This window comes from Parasteatoda tepidariorum, chromosome 4, assembly GCF_982258835.1.
Source record: "Parasteatoda tepidariorum strain Cologne lab strain chromosome 4, Ptep-v5.0, whole genome shotgun sequence".
Classification (NCBI taxonomy): domain Eukaryota; kingdom Metazoa; phylum Arthropoda; class Arachnida; order Araneae; family Theridiidae; genus Parasteatoda; species Parasteatoda tepidariorum.
The window spans coordinates 51,279,509-51,305,086 of record NC_141758.1 but is presented as its reverse complement, the minus strand read 5'-3'; the positions used below and the strand labels follow the sequence as shown (position 1 = coordinate 51,305,086).

General features: G+C 30.7%; 1 protein-coding gene across 1 annotated transcript in view; it reads left to right on the top strand.

Moving 5' to 3' along the window:
• LOC107438967 (uncharacterized) overlaps positions 1-25,578 on the top strand; it is a 191,531-nt gene that overhangs the window by 151,800 nt on the left and 14,153 nt on the right. Inside the window, exons 8-14 of the mRNA XM_016051395.4 lie at positions 863-931; positions 8,918-9,061; positions 10,930-11,070; positions 14,540-14,605; positions 16,258-16,401; positions 18,364-18,435; positions 19,790-20,079. Of these exons, the coding sequence (XP_015906881.1) occupies positions 863-931; positions 8,918-9,061; positions 10,930-11,070; positions 14,540-14,605; positions 16,258-16,401; positions 18,364-18,435; positions 19,790-20,079 (926 nt within the window). The remainder of the gene's footprint in view (positions 1-862; positions 932-8,917; positions 9,062-10,929; positions 11,071-14,539; positions 14,606-16,257; positions 16,402-18,363; positions 18,436-19,789; positions 20,080-25,578) is intronic.

Here is a 25,578-nt window from a genome sequence, read left to right as displayed (position 1 = left end):
AAAGAAAAGTTTTAAAAAAATGGAAGCGGACGAAATTTTGAAAAAAATGTATTAAACATACATTTGAGTACCTACATTTAAGAATATAACAACTAAAATCTCAAATCATGGGTCTAAATTTTGAGAAACTTAAGAATATTAAAAAATATTAAGTGTAATCCTATTCATAATTCCTAATATTAAGAATGCTCCTGATAATGATGCGTTTTAGTTCACCAGCTATGTCGTTAAACTATAGTTTTTTTTAAACTTATATATTGCTTTAAAATGTTCTATTTACTGTTCTATATTTGCATACTCTTTCTACTTAAAAAAATGTATAACAATTAAAGTTCATTTTATTTTCGCGAAAACAAACTTAACAAATTAAATGCAATAGAACGTTTGCATTGCTAATACAACGGCAATTAATAATAGTAAATTAGTGTACAATTTGATTTTAGCAAAAGTTGCTAATTTGTGTTATTATCCCTCAAAAGCGCCATTGAGCTAATTAGTATAAATTATGTTGAAAACGTTAGAATACGTTGTACTAACAAATTCCCCAGGGTACCCATTTTTGTTAAGTCTGAAAAGTCCAAAATCTGACATGTTAGAGGCAAAAATTAAATTCATTTTCACTTGCGGAATCTGATTTTATGTTTACACATTGTCTTTATTTTTGAATATACGATTTTAAACCTCAAAATACTTGATATTATCCTTATTTAATAAGGCGGACCAGTTGATCGCCGGAAGCGGCAAATTAACTTTAAAAACTTGGTTACACTGTACAATTATTAACTTTAAAAATCAATTAAAGCTAACTTTAAAACCAGTTTTAACCTTGCATTCATGAAAACAAACTCTTATTTCTTTGCAGGGAAATTCATGGGAACAAGCTAACGATATTCCCAGAAGCAGTGTCTAGTCTACCAACTCTCAGAGAGCTGTAAGTATAACTTTCCATCAAGTTTAATCTGGTTTCACTATGTGTTTCTGCACGTTGGACACGTGTTTAACATGTTTTAACGAAATTTTCAAACAATTTTAACGTCTTTCAAAAGCAAATTATTATTAGCCTGTTTTATAAGTAACTGAAATATATGTGTCGTCCCTAGTTTAAAGAAGAAAACAATATAAAAAAGAACAAAGAGTCACCGTGACAGGAAAGATTACACGCATATTGGGATTTCTATTTAAGTACAGTGGGTGATCGGTTAACGAACTTAATCCGTTCCAAGGCTATGTTCGCTATCCGAATTGTTCGTTAACCGATCATTGATTCACCATAGACTTCTATGTGAAATCGATTAATTCGTTCTGGAGACCCTAAAAATTAAATTTTAAAAAATGTATAATTTCATAGCAAGTTTTTTAAAAAATAATACATACATATAGTCTTGCATATTAATCAGTCCTTTTCATTTTTTGCTTATGGGGCGTTGAAGAACATGTCCAATGTCGATTGCTTTTCTCTCTTTTTCAGGATTTTCCGGAAGTAATTAATAGCATTGTCGTTGTAAAGATCCCCAACCCTGACAACCTGACATCAGCTTGGTTTGGGTGCTATTCTAAGACCATTGCTCTGACATCCTACCACTTTTTTAAAAGATCTTTAATTGCAGATGTCGGCATTGGTCCTCTTTCGTCTTCCTCCTGTTCAGAAGGAAACACATTTCACATTTCGCTGTGTTTCTTGGTGTTCTTCATTCAAAATGTCTTGGAGTTCTTCTGTCGTCAGTTCATCTTCATGTCCCATTATGAGCTCTTCTATGTCATCCTCGTTCACCTCCAATTCCAGATCTCTAGCAGTTGTCAAAATTTCATCCATAATTTTAGGGGTGTCTCCCTGATCACCTCCGTCTCCTTGAACGAAGGATGGACACAGCTTCCGCCAAGCAGAAATCAACTGTCGCTGTGTGACTTCTGACCACGCCTTTTGAATGATGCGAATAGCTTCAAGAATGTCAAATGTTTCTTTCCAAAACTTTTTTAAAGTCATTGTTGAGGAGAATTGGGTATACTATAGCCTACGTCACAGGTTGTGTTATTCCTACTAAATTTAACCCATGAGCGGCATTTTCTGCGAGCCTAACTTCAAGCCACAAATAAACAAACGAAGTGTTTGATCGTTTAAATAGCTGCTCGTCAGATTTTATTGCATTATAAAGAAAAGTAATTGATATTCGATTTTTGATTAATAATTGATTTATGTGGATAGTGGCATAGAATTTAGCATTGCGTCATGGTAAATGTTATTCCTACTAAGTGGAAGTAGTTGTGTTTTTTTTATATTATACCCAATTGACTTGCTTCAAAACACCGACGAAACAGCACGCGAGTGTACAATTTCTTGAAAGCCGCAATAACCTCCTGATCCATCGGCTGAATCAGCGAAGTCGTATTCGGAGGTAAAAACTGAACTGTCATCCAGGGAAAGTCTGTCAACAAATTATCTTCAAGATCCTTTGGGTGTCCTGGTGCATTGTCCAATAGCAGCAGTGCTTTCAACGGCAAGTCATTGGTATCAAGGTAGTCTTTGATGCTCGGGGCACAAACTTTAAATAGCCATTCTTTGAAAAGATACTGAGTGACCCATGCCCTCTGATTAGATCTCCACATTACTGGCTTTTTGCCCTTAATTATGGAATTTTTTTTAATGCTCTAGGATTCTCAGAGTGGTAACATTCTAACATATGTGGAAAAACTTTTCTCATACACACTATTTTGCTTATAAACAATCAGCTGGTGCTGACGTCATAGATCTCATGGGTGGGTATCTGTGATCTTCTTCTTCTTGAAGTGCAAGGTAAATTAGGTCCCCGACCCCCCCAAATATGGGTATGCGGGAAAAATTTTCATCTTGTCGCCGTGACAGTTTCCCGCACAGCCGGAGGTGGACAAAGAGTATCTGCCACACGCACTGGCCGAGAGGCCCGGCGAAGCCCCTCCGTGGCATTTATTTAAAAACAGGAAAAAAACATAGTACTATTTTGGCAACAGCCCGGAGGTTATCGGGCAAAAATACAAAAGTAACAAGTTCCTGTCTAGAATTAAACGTTTTATATGTATAGTTGTGATTATTCCGACTATCATTATCCGACTTTGTGCCCCGAGCATCAACGGCAAGTCATTGGTATCAAGGTAGTCTTTGATGCTCGCGGCACAAACTTTAAATAGCCATTCTTTGAAAAGATACTGAGTGACCCATGCCCTCTGATTAGATCTCCACATTACTGACAGTTTGCCCTTAATTATGGAATCTCAGAGTGGTAAACGAGAAGTGGTTTTAGCTTCATATCACCACTAGCGTTAGCTCCCAAAAGTAACGTCAATCGGCCTTTCATAGGTTTATGCCCAGGAGCACTTTTCTCATCTTTCGTGATGTAAGTACGGTTCGGCATGCGCTTCCAAAACAAACCAGTTTCATCACAATTAAATATTTGTTGTGGACGATACCCTTTTGTTTCAATGAATTCTTGAAATTTGAGACAGTACTTCTCAGCTGCTTCTTTATCTGCACTAGCAGACTCACCATGCATTAATACATGTTTAATTCCAGACCTTCTTTTAAACTTTGTAAACCAGCCAGTGGTAGCCTTGAATTCTAACTCCTCGGATGACGAACCTGGAGTTTGTTCTTTCAATTTCTCAAAAATTTCTCTAGCCTTCTCTTGAATGATATGCATACTAGTTACATCTCGCTTCATTTCCCGTTCATTTATACAAACTAAAAGCAACATCTCCATTTTATCATGGATGGCACTTCTTTGCTTCGCAGATGTGATTTTCGTTACTCCTTCAGCTGCTTGAGTCTTCTTGATGATATCTTTCTTAGCTAATATTTTATTTTATAACCGTCGTTGAACAGCCGACCCAATTTCATGGGTTTACGACTACTTACGTTCAACTCCGTAGCCTTGTAATTTTGAACCAATCCAGAAGACAAGGAAACTCCTGGATCAGTACCCCCAGAGGTATTGATTTGTTGTGGGAACATGGAGGACTTTGAGACTCGACAGATTTAACGTGCATCAGTCACCATTTACTACACGGGGAGTCTTCGGCCGGCGAGGATCGAACCCACGACCTCTTGGATATGGGCCCAGCGCCCTACCGATGTGCATACTGTAGACCTATTCAAGCCATACTGTTTCGCAACATCAGTCAGTTTCTGTCCACTCTCAACTTTGGCTATCCTTTCTCGCTTGGTGTTTAAAGTTACACTCCATGCTTTTTGGGACCCATAATATTGTCAGATTTTCAGTTTTTTTATAAGGGGTTCAGAAAAGCACACACGAAAATTTCAGAGGAACAGGAACCAACTAGTGTACACAATTGACAAAGTTTCGACACACACTAGCACCGCACGTGTGTTATTACCACCTTCAGGGTTGCCAGTGGCGACTAAAGGGCGATTGACTATATTTGGAAAGGAGTTTGCCGTCTGGCAATTCAAGACAATGAATGGGACGGCGAATGAACGAGGAGGGTAAGCGCTCAAAACGAAATATTTTTCTGTTTTGAATGAAATTAAAACCGAAACTGATGGTCTAATTTGTATGAATATTCTATTGGAATTTTTTTTTCAATAGAACTTTGAAAATTAATAGGTAAGCAACATAATTCAAGAGAGATGAAAAACGATTTTTAGTCCGTTTCTCATATTTCACGTATTTTTACGGCGGTTGCGTGTCATTGGCACCTTTATATTTTATAGTCTGCACTGTTCGAAAAAATTAAGAATTCGCTTAATTTATTCGCCATGTCAGCAAATCCACTCGCCCATAACTTATTAGCTGTCAGAAAATATTGATATTCATACTGAAATTGAAGTATTCAAGTGTGTATTGATCTTATTTTGTATGCAAAATTATAACAAATGTTTAATATTATTTTTTTTTCAGGCCGAGAAGTATTCGTTAGAATTCGTTTTGTTCATTATCCGAATATGTGTTCGTTGTCCGAAGTCAAATTTTTTTTTTCTTGAAAGTGTTCGTTATCCGAATAGGTGTTCGTTATCCGAACACAAAAATCTTTCGTGAAAGTGTTCGTTAACCGATTTGTTCGTTGACCGATCAGTTCGTTAACCGATCACCCACTGTACTCCTTAAATTACGAATCTTCGCCTTCTTAGCTTCCTGACCTTTGCAGTTACAGGCTTAACAGAGGCGTTTAGGTATTGCAAAATGGCTATGTGTGGCAAGAAGCAATCGATTACAATTCTACCTAGTAAAAAAATGAGGAGTTAGTGTTCCTATTTCAAAAACAGTCTAGATAGGGGAGAAATGAACTAAGTTATTGAACATTATCGATTCTGTTCGAAAAGACACCATATGGCTGAATAATGACTTTAAAATATCAGGTGAATCGAATATCGAATATATGGCCCATATTTGTTGAGTAGCGGCTATAAAATATCGGTTTAATCGGACAATATTAAGTAGGGTCTATATTGGCTGAATAACAACTAAAAAATAATGGATGAATCGAACTATTCGATACAGGGCCCATACGGACTATACAGCGGATTTAAAATATCTGGTGAGTCGTACAATTTTATCTATGGTCTATATTGGATAAGTACATAACAGCTATTAAATATCGGGATAATCGGACAATTTTATGTAGGGTTTATATTGGCTAAATAACGGCTATAAAACATCGGTTGAGTCTGACTCTTCTATATCGAACCGATATAGGCTGAACAATGACTTTAAAATATCGGGTGAACTTAGCAAATCTGTATAGGGCCGATTTTGGGTAAATAAGCACAATAAAATACCGGGTAAATTTGACAATTTTATATAGGGTAAACATCAGCTGAATAGTGAATATCGGGTGACTCGGAAATTTCTATATCAGTTCTATTTTGGCAAAATAATGGCCCTTTAGAATCTTGTTGAGCCAATATTGGCCCATTGAGTTCCCAAGTTAATTTGCTTGCTAAGGATCTCACTATTACTGTTAGGAACGAAACAAAATGTTTATTTGTTCAGGTTCGGTCTCGTGTAAGATACCGTTGATAACTTCTCTTAATCTTTGAGTATCGAAAGTAAAGTTATCCTCTGATAACTTTGTTTTCATTCTAAAATCGTTCCTTCAGGTCACAGATAAAAGAGATCACGAACAAACAAATGCGGGCTTTAAGCGTTTTGCTCGTAGCTTTATTGCCCACAAGAGACGTTTACTACTAAATCGAAGATACTCATCAACTTCGTTTTTCAATTTCTTTCCCTTCCAGTTCCGTTTTCAGGATAGGATCGTTAATTCCGTACATCGTATTTTTCTATCAGATGGAGCTGTAAAGGGACTCGCGAGCACTTTGCAAGTGCTTAGTTATCCCGATATTCATGATAAAAAATATTTGCTCTGGTTTTTAGCTTTTCGACCTCACATTCCTGATATTTGTGTGTGTTCAAAATATCCTAGTTTCTATGATCACAAATATGGATTTCAAAAAATATATTTGAAAAACCGTAAGATTAGGATTTTTGCAAAGATTTGGAATCAGGAATTGCATCAACAATTAATAACAAGAACAGTCGCATTTAAACTCCTACAATGTAATTAAAGCTAATCCTGCAAAAATATCTCAAAATGAAATAATTGCTATCTGAACTGAATCAAAAACTGAGCTTCAAAGTTCCTTAATTCCGATGCCATCCTGTCCAATTACTTAGCCGTATATGGTGTTATTGGCCCCACAAATTATCACATATACGAATTCATTGTTTGAGCCGCAATGGCTCAGGGGATAGAGCGTTCTCCTTCCAATGAGGTGAACCAGGGTTCGATACCGGCGTTGGGTGGTCGATGTGAATTCCGCATACAGCTTGCATCGACCACACTGCTGACGTGAAATATCCTCAGTGGTAGATGGATCTTGGGTTAGGTCAGGCTAAACGTGGGAGGTTCTCGTGGTCTTCCTCTCCATGTAACTCAAATGCGGATTAGTTCCATCGAAAAGTCCTCAACGAAGGCAAATTTCTCCCAATACTTGATCCAGGAGTTCCCTTGTCTTCTGGATTGGGTCCAAAATTGCAAGGCCACGGAGTTGAACATTAACAGTCGTAAACCCAAAAATTGAGTCGGCTGTTCAACGACGGTTATTAAAAAAATTCGCTGTTTTTTTTTAAAATAAAAGTCTATTTTTATTTCACACTTTTCTTACCTCTTTATTAACCGAGAAAGATATCTTTATATTATTGAAGTGGACATTATTTATGTCCTTTTTATCAAAAGAAAAATATCCTATCAATTTTTTGTTAAGCAGGATTAATATCCTTCGATCAAGTGAGATTGTTTTATCGTTTTGCTGAGCATTTTATACCATGTTAGAGCAGCACGTTTTGGAGAGAGATACCCTTTTTACTAAACAGTTTTTGACGAAAAGTTTGAACATTAAAATAAAAATTCTGAGATTTGAATACTTTTCTGTATGAGTTTTTTTTTTTTTCAATAAAGAATATGACTTTTTTTCCCTTTTGCTTGAAAAAAAAATTATAGAACATCGTAAAAATATAAATGGAATTTATTCCTATAATGAAAATAGAAATTATAATATAATTCTCGAAATTTCAAGAAAACAATTTTTTTAACTATTTTAACTTTTCTTATATGCTGTTTTAGTTCGTTAAGTTCACCTATTGACTAACCACTTAAAATTCTAACTCCATTGAACCAATAAATAATGTCACACCGCGATTAAAAAAAGGAAGATGGCAGTTAATTTATCGTCCCCAGCGTGAGCTTATCTTTTATATTCCTTATTTTATGCAGACGATAACTTTAAAATATGAATAAAAACTCATGTTATTAATGATTCATGCAAAATTTTATCATAAATTACAACACAAAAGAAACCAGTTTTTTTTCCGGAGCAGTAGTTGGCTACAAAGTATTGATCGTAATAATTCTTAAAAACAGAAGCATAAAAAAGTTTCGATATCTGTTTTTACAGTTGTTCATTGTTTAAAAAGATTAGAGCAAAGTTATTTATCAAAATAAGGAATTTAGGTTTTCTTTATGATGTCTAACTGTGTTCTGAACGTTTTCTAACTTCTTAACAAGATATATTAATGGTAGATGAATTTATAATAACATTTGTTTTTAATTTTATTATGATTTTTTTAATAATTATAATTTGTTTTCAGTTTTGACACCATTTCATTGCCCATCGAGGATTTTTTATTTTCTGTGACATATATTTTAGATTTATTCCAGAATTAAATCTTTTCCAAGCATAAATAAGTTAGTCCAAAATGTTGTTAGAGATCACAGACGAAGATTGTTTTTGAATCAAAACTGCACTTTTTATCAAGTATTTCCAGATAAAAATTACAGTCTTGTGTGGTCAAAAAATAATTTTTCTCTAAATATTTGTTTTTATCAAGCTGTTTTTTTTTAATCCTCCAGAAGTTCTTAATAAAAATTAAGGTAATATTAAAAATTCATGAATTAAAAGAGTCAATAAATTTTTTCCAAAATGCCCCACTGTTTATGTGATTATTTTTCTTTCTTTTTTTCGCTTCTATTTCATATTATCCTGAAAGCATACATGTTACGATTGTACTTCCGATTGCGATAGCGATAATATAAGCCAAAGCCAAAACTGTTATTTATTTTATTGGTTATATAGCAAATATGCTTTTCCATCGCTATAGCTCTATAATTGTTGCAATTGCACCTCCAATTGCGATACTGATTAAATTTTCCAAGATCTAAACGATTATTTATTTTAAAGCAAATATGATATTGTATCATCTGTTACAATTATTCCACATATCGTGATACTAAATGAAGTATTTCAACGCCAATGCTGTTATTTATTTAATAGTAGAAATGATTTTGTATCGCTAACTACAGCGTGCAAACAATTCTTAAAACAACCGCGTAACAAAATATTTATTTTATTAATGAATTTTTCTTTCAGTGTTTTTTCTGATAATGCCATCACGGAACTATCAGATTCAGCTTTTCGAAAGAATCCGAAGCTTACCTTATTGGAAATGGGTGGAAATCCAATCACCAAAGTGGGAAGTGGAACTTTTTCCAATTTACCTAGCCTTAAGAAATTGTAAGTCCTCAAAAAAAATTTCTTAATTATTATTGCAATCAGCTTTACGATTTTTTCCATAACTGTTACCTATTTTTAACATAATGTTTTTTTTTTCATTCTGTTTTATGTTTTCAAAATCATGGAAGCAGAATCATGTCTTTTTTTTTCTGCAAGACTTTCACAGTTGCAATTGTTCTTCGTGTATCGTCAGAACTAAACTAACAAATCTCACTCGTTAAATTTGCATATTTTTTTAAAAACAAATAATTTTATTTTGCAACCGAAATTTGTGAAATAAGGAGCCTTCATTAGTTACATGATAAATTATGTATAATGCCTGTATAAATATAAATATTTATTAACTGCATTTCGCAACACGGATATGGATTATTTGGCTATGATTCGGTATAAATAATTCTGCTCCAAACATAAATTGTTTCACAGAGATTGCAATTATTCAGCGAAGTTCATCGCAGCTTTGAGCATAATTCTTCAAATTCAAAATTCTGCCTTTCATATTAGTCATTAAAATCTTCCTAAAAGATGGATTACTGTGATTAGGTCTAAAGAATAGCCAATAAGATCGTTTTTTCGACGTTTTAACCTAAAGATTACACTGGAGAACAAATGTTTTGTTTCATTTATACAATTACTCGATCTTGCCTGATTCTGTTGTGGAGATTCAAATCAGAAATAAATTTTGCTCCTAAAGCTACAGTTTTTTTTTTTGAAGTTGAAATGTACAAGATTAAAAACGCTATATATAACAGGTAATTTAAGGTATATTACCAGGATTAAAATTCATTGGAACTCATGCCCCGAAATATCGAAGTACTCCACTTTTTAAGTATTTAATATCTGTTAAAAAATCTCATGCAGCAGAAAACGAAAAAAAATTTTCCCAGTGTTATCAATCGAACTACAGTGAAACTTCGCCTAAAGGTCACCTCTACTTAAGGGCCACCTCTATTAAGGGCCAATATTTTGAGGAACGAAAATTTTCCCCATAGGCATAATGTTAATTTTCCTCCCATTAGAGGGCCACATTTTCCTGACTACCTCCAATAAAGGCTATTTTTCCCCCGTCCCATGAGTCCCCGTGCCATATTTATCAAACCAAGAAACGCTAATAGAAGTAAATAAACTGATATCCCAATCCAAGGCATTAATAAATGATGCGAATTTAACTAATTTGTTTTATAGAGTTAAGGAATCATTAGAAACTAAAATTGTTTGCGAAAAAATTTTAAAAAGTAAACAAACTTCAATTGAACATTTTTTAAACATGTATAAAAACTTAAAATGTTAATAAACAGTTTTTTTCTACATAAATTTTGATTTCCTCATTTTATTTTTTGGTCACCCCCATTTAAGGGCCACCCCCCATAAGGGCCAATTTTCAATGGAAGGACAGGTGGCCCTTACCGAGAGGTTTCACTGTATATTTGTTAAATTATTATGATGCATATAAGTAAATGAGTGTTACTGATAAAAAAAAGTGAACTAATGAAAAATATTCATTAGTATCATTCTTTTTTAAAAGTAATATACTTAATTCCGTAATTTCTTTTAGCTGAAGTTCTCTATCTTAAATTAAGAAAGATAATACTTGATGGTGCATATTAAAATAAAGCTGGGCAACTTTAAAGCATAAAAAAGTCATACGCAATACTATAGTTTCGGTTCTATTATCAAGAACCCTCCTCAGTGTTAAAACACAGAGGGAGAATAATCGAAACACATATCTTCTTCTATGTTTTTTTCAGTACTAAGCAAAGTTTGTGGTTATAGAACTGAAACTGTAGCATGTGTGTGCTTGTGACTTTATTTATACTTTCTTTTTAAATATATTTTATTATTTTATATTTTAACTTTCATGTCTGTAGGCGAGTTTCGGAAGCAAGGCAGATGGAACAGTTTCCCGATCTAACAGGTACAGGAGCACTTGAATTATTAACCCTTGACCGGGCTAACCTAAAGCACATACCCCATGATTTATGCAAGAAAGTTCCTTTTTTGCGAAGATTGTAAGTATTTAAATTAATGAAAAAATACTTAATAAATAGTTCACATTATAAAAGTATTTAATCTTTTTTCATCATAGAATTTACTTTCTTTATTTTTCTTAATTTCACAAGGATCTCCAGCTTTTTTTATACATAAAAAGGGCCGCAATTCAGGCAAAATTTGAATTTGGCTTCATTTGAACTATAAGATAAAGTGAAGGCTGATAGTTCCATGGTTGTTAATCACTTCAAAAAAAAGTGTGTTTCATTGTTGCGCAATATTTTGAACGTTGTGTCATTTCCTAGTTGTGTAACTCGTGATTTTGGAGATCAAAAATGGTTTTCAAAAAAACATACGATTTTATTCTGTTAAAATATTTTCTTTGAGGTTTTAAAATATAAGGCTTACACCAACAAGCCTACGATCATCCACGCTGTAAAGGATGACGTTAAGTTATTCATAAAGTGTTTTGACAGCAATGTGTGACGGCAAAGCGACCTTAACATTATTTGATATATTGTTTCACGCATAATCCTGTACTTCGACATTTATAAATGAATGAAAAAACATCTCAACTTTTAATCAAAAGAGCCTTTTTTTCAATGGAAATCGTTTCTTGTTTGCATTTTGAGACTTTTCTGTTACATTTTTAATAAAAGTACATTTTTCTATTTACAAATATTTAATTGTGAAATGCCGTAAGAACTTATAAACTGTTGAAATCGTACTTTTTATAAAATACCATTTAGTGCTTTACTCTCCTGCTTTACTCGCATTTTATTATAATTTCACAAATATGAAGAAAAAAATTCAATTCATTATTGCTTGTATTATAATTTAGATGAAAGTAATTTTTAAAATATTGCGTTGTTTATATTTTATTATTGTTTAGAATTTTTTTTTACTGTAAATTGTAATAACTATTGCTTGGAGCAGTGGTCCCTAACCTGTGGTTGGTGAACCAGTACCGTGACATAAATCAAATAATACCGGGCAGCTCAAAAAAATAGGAAATTATTTCCATTTTATTTATGGTGGCGTATTTCTCTCGGATTTGTGCGCCTTTCTATGAACGAGAAGTTAACTTTATTAAATTAATGAAAAGACATCTCAACTTTTAATCAAAAGAGCCTTTTTTCAATGGAAATCGTTTCTTGTTTGCATTTTGAGACTTTTCTGTTACATTTTTAATAAAAGTACATTTTTCTATTTACAAATATTTAATTGTGAAATGCCGTAAGAACTTATAAACTGTTGAAATCGTACTTTTTATAAAATACCATTTAGTGCTTTACTCTCCTGCTTTACTCGCATTTTATTATAATTTCACAAATATGAAGAAAAAAATTCAATTCATTATTGCTTGTATTATAATTTAGATGAAAGTAATTTTTAAAATATTGCGTTGTTTATATTTTATTATTGTTTAGAATTTTTTTTTACTGTAAATTGTAATAACTATTGCTTGGAGCAGTGGTCCCTAACCTGTGGTTGGTGAACCAGTACCGTGACATAAATCAAATAATACCGGGCAGCTCAAAAAAATAGGAAATTATTTCCATTTTATTTATGGTGGCGTATTTCTCTCGGATTTGTGCGCCTTTCTATGAACGAGAAGTTAACTTTATTAAATTAATGAAAAGACATCTCAACTTTTAATCAAAAGAGCCTTTTTTCAATGGAAATCGTTTCTTGTTTGCATTTTGAGACTTTTCTGTTACATTTTTAATAAAAGTACATTTTTCTATTTACAAATATTTAATTGTGAAATGCCGTAAGAACTTATAAACTGTTGAAATCGTACTTTTTATAAAATACCATTTAGTGCTTTACTCTCCTGCTTTACTCGCATTTTATTATAATTTCACAAATATGAAGAAAAAAATTCAATTCATTATTGCTTGTATTATAATTTAGATGAAAGTAATTTTTAAAATATTGCGTTGTTTATATTTTATTATTGTTTTAGAATTTTTTTTTACTGTAAATTTGTAAATTATAATAACTATTGCTTGGAGCAGTGGTCCCTAACCTGTGGTTGGTGAACCAGTACCGTGACATAAATCAAATAATACCGGGCAGCTCAAAAAAATAGGAAATTATTTCCATTTTATTTATGGTGGCGTATTTCTCTCGGATTTGTGCGCCTTTCTATGGACGAGAAGTTAACTTGGAGCCGACAGACGTCACCTAAAGACCTCGCCAATACCGCGAATGTAATTGTATTTTGTTCTTATAGCATGTTTAAATACAAATACATTAAAATTATTAAATCAAAACCATCTGAAATATAAACAATCAACGGAAAAATTATTAAACGTTGACAGGTCCGCGGCGATGAAAAATTTGGGAGGCACTGACTTAGAGTACCTCGATTTCACACATTTATAATTTTCGTATTTTCCGCTTATTTGTTAAAAAAAAATTTCCTATTTTTACTTTTAATTATTCATTGTCATAACTTTTCTTAATTAATAAAACAAACTAATAAACTTCAATGAGCTTTTAACTAGAAATTTAAGATATTTTTTAATTAATAAACTTTTTTGATAAGTAATTTCTTTTAATTAATGAATTTTTTTAATTAATATTTTTTTTTAAATTAAACTATTACTAAAGCTTTGTGTTCTACTTAGAATGTGATTAAATTTATGTACGGAAATACATAACATAATGAGAAAATCTACAACATAAGAGATAAAAAGTTGAGATCAACGTATATGAGGAAATTTTATCTTTTAATAAGAGCATTAAAAGTTATTTTACTTAAATAAAATATTCAGTGCCATTAAAATATATCACCTTGAATAACTTTTGTTCTATGTAATGATTGAATTTCCACTAACTAAGTGCCAATTTTAAAGCTTCATAAAGGAGGCCTCAAACATACTAATTACATAATGCTAACTATGAATTAAGTTACGGAATTAGATATAAAAACTTTCTGTAAATAAACATACCTGTTATTCTCAACGGATTTGGATTCTTTTGTTATCAAAATATGGGAATAGCCACAATCTAGAAAATATGATTCTAATAATTCAATGGCAATTGGAAATATGGCAATCTGAAAAGTATTAGTCAGAAAAAGAGACAAAAGTTTAAGCTCTTATGCTTTATTTTTATTTTTGCCTTAACTTGGAAAGTTTTTAATCAAATCAGAAAATGTTGGCACACAATTAAATAATTCGTTTAATCAAAGGTCATTCCAAGTTAGAAATAATTTATTTACATACTACGTTTTTATGTTTGCTTTCATAACTTAAAAAGACAACTTAATTAATGTACTTGAGGTTCTTCTTCGAATCATTAAGTTCTTAAAAATCCCATTAGTAGAAAAAAAGTTATTCAGTCTGATACCTTTTCTTACGAATTGTACTAAATACTACGCATTGTAGCAAGCAATATTAATATCAAGCATTTGTAGTCAAGTTATGGATTTTATTGTAGTAAAAAAAAACACTTATACTCAATAATTTTTTTTTTCAGGATTCTTCGTTCTAATAAAATAAATAAGATTCCAGATCTTCAGGAATGCCGAGAACTTCGACAAATGTAAGAAAATTATAGTTTTGTTCTTTTTTTTTCTTCTTAAACATCAGGAAGTGTGTTGCACTTTGGACCAACTTTAACTTTTAATTCTTTTATGCAGTAAGTAATAATTTAAAATACTTTAATAGTTCGCCGAAAATAGGTTAAACCTTTGCGAATTGATAAGATTTTTTTGTTAATGAAATCTTCCCTGCACTTTAGAAAATAAATTAGCGAGAAAAAAAAATGATTCAAGATGCAATATGATTTTGTACATTCAACCACGACATTGTAAAAAAGACTGCGTCAAAATTGAGCAAAAAATATGTCAAAATAGCTCCAAAACAATTAATAGTCGAATTTGAAAACCCCGTTCATTCAAATTGAAACAGTGTATACTCATTTTTGAGCAAAATGCATGCGAAGAAACAATTGCGTGAGTGAGATGATCATTGGCTGCCTGCAGGATTTGAACCACGGATCTCCGGTTTCGTAGTAGATGCTCTAACCACCATATTTGTAAACTCGGTTCAGGGAGAGTTAGAAAGCTTTGTATAGTGGTAGCCAAAATGAGACCTTGTATAGTGGCTGTACTTTTCTAATTTACTTAAATAAGTGTGCGTCCCTTATTTGCAATGATTGGATAATACAGCTTGAAAAATCGTGATCAAAAGAATCTTTATTTTTGATAATTAAGAGTAGAATGTTGTATCTTGGATACGCATCGTAACAAAGCAGGTAAAAATGGATATAGTTTATCAAGTTAAAAAAAAAAGAATTTGATGGAATCAACGTATTTTTGTGAATTTCATTAATAAAAAGCAAATATCTCTTACGTTAATTATGCAGCATCATGAAACTACAATTTAGTTCTAAACTACACTGGTGTTAGAAATTAAGAGAGTTTGCAGACTTGGTCGATTATCTCTAGAACTACTGGACCGATTTTTAAAGGAATTTGATGTGTACATGAATTGATAGAATACAAAACAAATAGCCATTCAACAATTGTAATACACACGGGTAATCGTGCGCAACACTCGTTGGAGTCCAAAGGTGTGAAATTGTCGCAAGACAATTCAAGCCAATTGCCACAGGAAATGGTAAACTGCCTTATTTCAAGTTTTAAATTATGCTGCAAGACCTGTATATCTGTAAGAGGGGACCATACCCTCTATTATGCCTTTTTTATTGTTTATTCTGTGACCGCTGTTTCATGCTTCCCTACTCCTAAGAGTGTTACGCACGATCATGTGAGTGTTTTACAATTATTGAATGGTAATTTGTTTTGTATTGTATCAATGTATGTACATATCAAATTTCATTAAAATCGGTCCAGTAGTCCTAGAGATAATCGACCAAGCCTACAAATTCTCTTAATTTCTTACAGCAGTGCATTTTGTTACCAGATTAAATAAATTAACATAATTAAAAAAACGACTGTAGAACACTTTGTTCACTTATGTGAATTGCTTATTTTTAAATTCTCCTTTTTGTATTATAAGTTACAGCTCAGGTTATTTCAGTTTTCGTTTCCAATGCGAGAAACAAAATTTGATCGGTTTTCGTGACATTATATGCATTAGTGTTTAATGGAATATAAATGTGAATACTTCTACAGTCTAATATTTATATATTTTCTTAAACTCATTCCATTGACGTTGTTCTATTTTCAGAGATTTCAGTTACAATGAGATTGCATCCATCGATAATTCACCATTTCAGTTTCAAAACAAATTAATAGATCTCTTCATTAGTTTCAATTTCATCACTTACATTCCAGAAGAGGCATTCTTGGGATTAGAAAACCTGCAAGTCTTGTAAGTAGATATTTTTCTTATATTTATTTTCTTATATTATGTCTTGTTGTCATTTTTTTTATTATTGTTGTTTATACTATATGTGCTCTTATATATTTTTCAAAAACAGTCTTTTGAAAAAGCATATTTGGATTATATTTTAATACTTATATTTACTTCATAAATGTAATAAGCTAAGGTAAGAAAAATATGCATGATATAATATTGTACTTCTCTAAATTGTTATAGATTCGTTTTAAAGTTTGAGAAAATTAGTTTTTTGAGTTCTGTACTATCTTGAGTTTGTATGTCAAGCGATCGGAAACATCTCCCCGTGATACTGTTTTAAGTTTGCATGCCAAAATATAGGAGGCCTCTCTCCGTAATACTGTTTTGAGTTTGTATTCCAAGCAATAGGAAACCTCTCTCTATAATACTGTTTTGAGTTTGTATGCTGAGCAATAGGAGACCTCTCTCGGTAATACTGTTTTGAGTTTGCATGCCAAATAATAGGAAACATCTCCACGTGATACTGTTTTGAGTTTATATGATGAGCAATAGGAGACCTCTCTCCTTAATACTGTTTTTGGATTGATTCATTAGGGCGACAGAGGATATCAATTCAGGAGATTCAATTCCGTCGTTTCAACCGGCCAATCCTAAGTTGAGGCTATTTAGTCGGCGAAAGGTATTAAGTTATAATTCGAAAATTTTATACAGATATTCTTGTTAAGAAATATTAATTTTTCAGTGCTTTTGCAAGCCGATCAGCAAGTTCTGTCTGTGTATATATTTAAAATTTTAAGCATTTTTCACAATTTTTGCCCATTTCATCGGCAGAAGATAATTTTGCATTTTTCAAAATTTTTGTCCATTGCATCAGCAGAAGATAATTTTGTATTTTTCACAATTTTTGTCTTTTGCATCGACAGAAGATAATTTTGCATTTTTCAAAATTTTTGCCCATTTCATCGGCAGAAGATAATTTTGCATTTTTCACAATTTTCGCCTATTGCATCGACAGAAGATAATTTTGCATTTTTCAAAATTTTTGCCCATTGCATCGGCAGAAGAAAATTTTGCATTTTTCACAATTTTTGCCCATTTCATCGGCAGAAGATAATTTTGCATTTTTCACAATTTTTGTCCATTGCATCAGCAGAAAACAATTTTGTATTTTTTACTATTTTTGCCCATAGCATCGGCAGTAGATAATTTTGCATTTTACACAATTTTTGCCCATTGCATCGACAGAAGATAATTTTGCATTTTTCACAATTTTTGCCCATTTCATCGGCAGAAGATAATTTTGCATTTTTCACAATTTTTGTCCATTGCATCAGCAGAAGACAATTTTGTATTTTTTACTATTTTTGCCCATAGCATCGGCAGTAGATAATTTTGCATTTTACACAATTTTTGCCCATTGCATCGACAGAAGATAATTTTGCATTTTACACAATTTTTGCCCATTGCATCGGCAGAAGAAAATTTTGCATTTTTCACAATTTTTTCCCATTTCATCGGCAGAAGATAATTTTGCATTTTTCACAATTTTTGCCATTTCATCGGCAGAAGATAATTTTACATTTTTCACAATTTTTGCCCATTGCATCGGCAGAAGATAATTTTGCATTTTTCACAATTTTTGCCCATTGCATCGGCTGAAGATAATTGTGCATGTCTCTAAATGAAGATAGTTAAAAATTTCTCCGCCCTTCCACTAATCTGTTGGTAAAATGTTGGCTATCTGTTGGTCACTACTCATTTTAAGAAAAAATAATATCTATTATATATGAATGAATGCTAAATAAATATTTTACAAAATACTTTGCATACGCAGCGTTATGTTAGTTCGGTGGGCGTCAATTTATTTTTCGTAATTTTATTGATTTATTATGTATTGTATTATTGTCTCTGAAATATTCATTGTATATTTCTTATTTAAGTTCAGTGATTACATTTTACTTTACTTTATTATAGAGATATGATGCACAATCAAATTGAAAACATACATGAAAACGCATTCATGAACTTATCAAAGTTAAGAGACCTGTAAGTATTTTTAGTTTACTTAATCTAAATGTTTTCGCATTGTTTTTATAAAATGTCGAAAGAAAAAATAATTTTTTTAGCAATTTTAAAGTACATTTGTTTCCTTTTTTTTAATTTTTGACAAATGCTTGATTTTAATAAAAATATTCTTAGACGTTTTTTTTCCGGTTAGTCATAAATAATTCTAGAATATTGTAAATTTTTAGAGACAACTTGTAAGACACGAAAATATTTTTTACAAATGAGATTTTTTGTAATTTTCTGATACCTTTGAATATTTTACATCATGGTTTGAGTAAATATTACATAAAATATTTTTTGAGCATTATATTAGTATTAAAAAGGTTTAAAGTGAGATCTGAGCAAGAAGTTCATGATCAATTTTTGGTGAATTCTCCTAGATTCTTTTTTGATTAGATAATTTTCTAACACAATATCACTCATTGCTTCTTTTCTGTTAACTACCGTTTTTATTTTGGTTTTTGTTTCTAATTTGTGATTGAGCAAACTGTTTTCGAGCCATTGCCACGTGGAGGTAGATTAATAACAGGCTAACAGTCGATACCATTTTTTTCTTAATTTTGTGGCTAAATAATTTTTTCTTGATTTGTGTAAAACAAGAAAACAAAATCTCCAATAAAAAGTTGAGTTCGAATACTTACAAAGAAATTGTATGCAATGAAAATTCTAAACAGCAAAATACTGTTTGGTTTTATTTTAGTTTGACCCAAGCAAAACAGGTTAAAAAAAAAAAAGAAGAAGAAGATTTATCCATTTTAAAAGCAATTTAAATTAGAATTTTTTCACATTGAATATTTTTGTAAACTTTTATCAGGAAAATCTTTTGGCATTAAAATATATTGGATAACGTATTTAATGTAAGTACTAATAACAACCAATGAAATTAATTGTTGAACAAACTCTTTTATTTAATTTTAGATATGAACTACACTGTGAAATATTCGGGAACAAATTGCGGTATGAAGTATGAGTACTTTGGGTGCATCATCCGTAAAATCAATTTTTGCGTTAAATCCATTTCCACCGTGAAATATTATACCGTATATTTTATAATAATATTTATTTAACTACAGTAATTCCTTGATTTTACTGTAATTATTACTTTAAAAATTACGGTGTATTAGATGTTTTGTAACGTGTCCCGGAAAAAAATTAAATATACGGTAAAAATTACTGGCTCAGTGAGTCTTAGTACTTTTTAATGCAATTTGATCTAACATTTGTTACATAGTGCAATTCAAAGACTATGAAAATGATATGCAATTACGTCAAACAATTTAACCTTTTGTTATTTCCACAATTCTGATTCATTATATCTTTAATCTTTCCGCAGAAATTTAGGTGAGAATAAGTTCTCTGTATTGCCCACTGAGGGTTTGCAGAATCTGAGGCAACTGAAGACGTTCAACAACAGGAATCTTCGCGAATTTCCACTTCCAGAACACTTCCCAAAAGTCCACACCCTCGCTTTGTCTTACGCTTACCATTGCTGCATATTCCGACCCCTTGCAAGAAGGCTTCCTCTGCCCGCTACATTGAAAGAAACAATTGTATGGTTGACCAGAGAAGATGTCGATATGGATGCCTGGAGCACCAACATTACCGACGTCTGGCCTGGATACGGTAAGTGGATATTCATTCCCGTGCTAATAGCTGGTTGAATAAAATGCTCAAGAATATTTTCAGTCAACTACCAACCAAATTACCAACTTATTGTGGTATCGACCATGTCAACCTTCATCTTTGAAAAGGCACCTCTAGATAGAGTAAAGTTAAGATGTCATATATACTAGTGAATTGGTATTTAATATTTATAGTGGTTGTTACACCACAGTATGAAACTGCGTTTCTTAAGAGGACGCCTTACGGGGAAGAAAATTTTCGTCCTCAAATTCTCTTTCTCCTTCATTACTATTTTAAAAGTAAGTTCGAGCAAACCAGGAGTCTGTCATGAAGCTTAAGTTGCTGAAAAAAATACTTCAAAATATTAAAATGCAAACAAATTATTAGAAGAGAGCTTCTCCGTTGCATGAACTTTAGTTATCATCTCGTAATTTATTTTCATTTGTATATTTTAATATTTTCTTTTCAGTATTTGAAACTTCATGGCTTACTCTAGATTTGTCTAACAAGGGAAATTAGGGAAGTGTGACTCGCCAATTTTGAAATAAACTAGTGAGATGTATGCCTTATGAGGAATAATTTTAGGGGGCAACATTCGCTTCCGCCCTTGGAAGGTCCTGTGAGAGATAAAAAATAATTCAATTTATAGAAAAATCGGTATTTTATTACTTCAATGCAGACTATTAGTTAGTGTAATTGTTTCATATTCCAATTAATCTTGTGGTACTTTCACGTACTGTATAATGCATATTTATTGTCAAAATTGATTTCGAAAATTTTATATATCTGTAGTTTTTCAGAAAAACCTGTTAGGCTAATTTAAAAAAAAAAATTTGACAGCAAATTTTTAAAAAAATTTTTTTCAAGAAACTTTCCAAATTAATTGGAGTATGTAATTGCAAATCAATTAATTAATAAATAATTAATCAAAAATTAATTAATTAATACTTAATTTTCTGATTAATTTATTAATTAGCAAATTAATTAATTGGATTATGAGACAATTACACTAACTAATAGTCTGCATTGAAGTAATAAAATACCGATTTTTCTATATATTGAATTATTTTTATCTCTCACAGGACCTTCTATGGGCCGAAGCGAATGTTGCCCCCTAAAATTATTCCTCATAAGGCATACATCCCACTAGTTTATTTCAAAATTGGCGAGTCACACTTCCCTAGTTTCCCTTGTAAGCTCACTTTTTCTGCACTTGAAATTTTAAATTAGTAATGAAGAAAAAACAGAATATGCCGCGAAAATTTTCCTCCGTGGTATGGTGTTCTCTTAAACTATGGAATGAGGTTAAAAGGAATTAAATTTAGAATACTTTGACACTAAATACGCTAATGAATATTTAAAAAAAAAATAGAATTTAACTAATAGAATTTTATATTTCATTTTCTATGTCCTATAAGGAATTTTCCTCTTCCCAGTGTCCGAGAAGTCATTATTTTCCTTTTTTTACTGCATTAGCTACTTTACAATACTCAGAGAAAAAATGTATAGTAAAAAGTATCAAAATATGGTAAAATTTACCGTGTTTCTGTCTCTATGGGAACACCAAAAAGCAAGATAATTTTTACCACTTTGATAATGATGTTTTCGAATGGAACAATAAAACATGGTTTTCTGATGGGTGATAAAATTGGTAAATGTGGTAAAATTTTATACCAAATAATAAAATTTGAACAAAAATTATTTTCTAGCAACACCGCAAAATTTCTTGTGCTAATCTCTTCTAAAAAACTGCTCATTTTAATATATTTTGAAGCAATTTTAATTTTTTTGCGCCAACCTTCGAACGTTTATCTCGCTGTAAATATATTTCGTTCCAAAAATATAATGTATTAAGGGGACCGGAAAGGAATGTCGTTTCGGTGTATTAAATATTCGTTAGTCTTAAAGACCAATTAATTGTTTTTTTTTTCGATTCATTTTCGATCCGGCATTGAAAGGTTGTTGTTAACGAGGGGGAATACATTATAGGTTAAAAATAAAATCTTGATAGCAAATATCAAACGCACCGAAACGACATTACTTTCCGGTTCTTCTAATAGGTAGCAGTTGGTGTGCATTTTGATTGGTTTTTACTTGCATTGTATGATGTAATAAAATGTCTTGCAACCTAACATCAATTATAATTAAGGTAGAAATTAGAAACAAAATGAAAATTTTTAAAGGAACAGTTTTTGTTTCATTGTACATTAGCGAATTTGCTCCTAAATTAAGATTTAAAAGAAAAAACTTAGTGATTGAAGTATTGTCTTGTCAAGTATTAAAAAATTCTAAGTTCTAATGTTACAAAGACGATGACACTGCAACAGCTAAAAAGAAGAAAAAAAGCTTAGCTTTGATATCCAATACACAATGATTAAATCGTTAAAAAAAAGTACGATTCTTGCTTTAATTCTAAAGGTACAATAGTTAAAATTCCAAGTTAATTAATTTCAGCTTAGAAATTTAAAACGTGTCAAAACTTATTTATCTCAAATTATAAAAAGAACGGATCATTTAAGAAATACAATGTAAATTTTTTGATCTTATACTTAATTTTATTATGAATATGCAATTTTTATTGCTAGATTGAAAATGCGAATCTAACTGTGTCAGTTTTAAATATTTAAGTAAATTAATTGAGAATGGGACAAAAAGCAAATCACTCAAGCAATACATTTTCCTAGACGTCAAATAGCTTGATGATTTATGTTATCGCTCGAAATGAAATATTTGCCAATAATTCCTAATGGAGATGAAATATTTATTCAATTTATATTCTGAAAGTAAATAGGCAATATAAATTTCCAGAGAATACATTTCATTGCAGCTTTAGAGTATGATGCAGTATTTAAAATTTTTTAAAGAAAATAATTTGCATTTCTAAATTACGAAATAAAATTGTGACAAAACGAATTTTTTTTCGTGTTTCCTGTAATTTGTTTTTTACAAAGTAGCATTAGGTTCAGTATATTTAATAAACTGATACATAAATGTTGCATTTATTTACTGCTTAATTCAATGTAATCCCAGCTATATTTAATAAACTGATAAATAAATGTTTGCATATATTATTAACTATAAATGTTACATTTATTACTGTTACTTTCAATATCCCAGCTATATTTAATAAACTGATAAATAAATGTTATATTTATTACTGTTACTTTCAATATCCCAGCTATAACTTTAATAAACTGATAAATAAATGTTAAATTTTTTACTGTTACTTTCAATATCATCCAAGCTATATTTAATAAACTATTAAATTAATGTTATATTAATTACTGTTTCATTTATTACTGTTACATTCAATGCAATCCTAACTATATTTAATAAATTTATAAATAAATGTTGCATTTATAACTATTACATTCCATGTAATTACAGCAATTTTTAAAACAATGATAAATAAATTTTACTTTTTTACTGTTACATTCAATGCAATTTCAGCTATATTTAATAAACTGAGAAATAAGTATTTTTTAATTCATTTAAATATTGCTTGTTAAGCACCGTATTTTAGATCTTGACTCAAGAGCATTTAAGTTTAATGAAAAATAATTTAAATAAAAATAGCAAGCAATAACATTACAAATTTTCTATTTATTCTAAAGAACTAATTTCTTATTGTTTATTATTTTTGTTTATCTACTTCGAACTTTTGATTTTTTTTTCATGAATGATTCATGAGGATACCAAAAAACAAAAATTAAAGAGGTGTGATTTCCTTACATGAGCAACAACACTAGGATAAGAAAGATAGTTTCCATTCAAGTCAAGTGGTGTAATTTTCTACCATTTTTAATTATTAAAAATTATATATATAAAATATTTTAAAAATCTGTTTTTTTTTTTTGTTGAAAGTTTGGCGAAAAATAAAATTAAATTTGTAGCTCGTTAAAAGGTGAAAAGAGATTTCCATTAAAAATATCATGTAATTTATTTTTTACAAAATTTTTTATTGTAAATTTGGGAGAGGGGGAAATCACGTGATAATTTATGTGAGGTATTTGAGCAGATCTCGTCTGATGACTATAAAAAAGTTGAGGATTTGCGAGAAAATTATCAACTAGTATATAAAAGTTTGCTTGTTAGTGTTTTTCGAATAGTGCCGCGCTATATTTCACTCTATCCGTTATAAGAATTTCTAATAGAACTTTTTTAGAAAATCGTAGAGAACTCTAACTAAATATGTAATCTCTTCTTTACAACAGATATTTAATTTAGATTAAGAAAATCCAAATTTATAGTGGAAAAGCGACGGAACAAATAAGATAAATTCATTACGTCAATAATTTTATCATAACTAAATATTACATTTTTTCAAGCCATTTAGCTTCATTGGCACAACTAATGACATTCATGTGGCACGTACAATATTTTTTATTGCTTTTAATATTTTTCTAGTCAGCTAAAAATGCAATATATATTCCAGTAAAAAAAAAAAAAAAGTTTTCCTGTCAAAAAATTATATAATTTCCTAGTCAAAAACTTTTCTAAGGCTAATGCCTGTTTCTGCTTTTTATTATAAACATTACGAATAGTAAAGAAGCATTTATACAAGTAATGCCAATAGACAAATGTATTCTTTCTTACATATCGAACTGAAAATATTACTGAAAAGCTCACATTTTTATGGGACTAGCTGCTCAATTGTAGATTTCAATGACTGTCTGTCCTCCGATCATAAATATTAAAAAATATTAAATATAGGCTAAGATTTTTATTAAAATTTATGTTTCTCGAAATAAAATAAAATCTTTGTAGCCATTTCTAAATCATGTCATATTCCCAAATCTTAATTGAGTATTAAAATGCTAAAAATATTGCTTGAAAAAAGAATGAACTTTTTTAACATTTGTTTCCAAGCAATAAAGCCTGATTTATGAAATACATATTACTTTAATTGTAAATAATATTATTTAGAATAAAAGTAATTTTTTTTAGTAAAGCGATCATAAAGGAAATAATAACATAAAGGAATGACTATTCAGTTGCTCGTGATAAATTGTTATGACCATTATTTATCAATTCTGTGACGACAAATGTTGAGCTATATTGGTACGTCTATCATTAGTTTTAATAAATGACTTTTTATTATATATTTACTTGTTCTCTATGGTAGAGTACGCAAAATAAAAAACAGACCACCCTGAATAACTTTTAACTGGGTAATAAGGTCCCCATAGTTTTGTCAAGTTTGGACCCTTTAATGTAATTTTTTTTCTTGCATATTTCGCCATATCTCGAACTTTTTAAGCGAATTGAAACATTTTTGCACACAATTATAAAATTCGTTTATCTAAAGATAATTCCATGAAAAATATAATTGTATAAGTTATATTATGTAAATAGTAAAATTTATTATTTTATTTAATAATGGTCGAAAAAACTTTGAACTGTAAGGTATACAACTTTTTGCATCATTTTAAAGAATGTAGTTTTAAATGGAAAAATAACGAAAATTGAGCTAAATCGGTCGAATAGTTCATGAGAAAT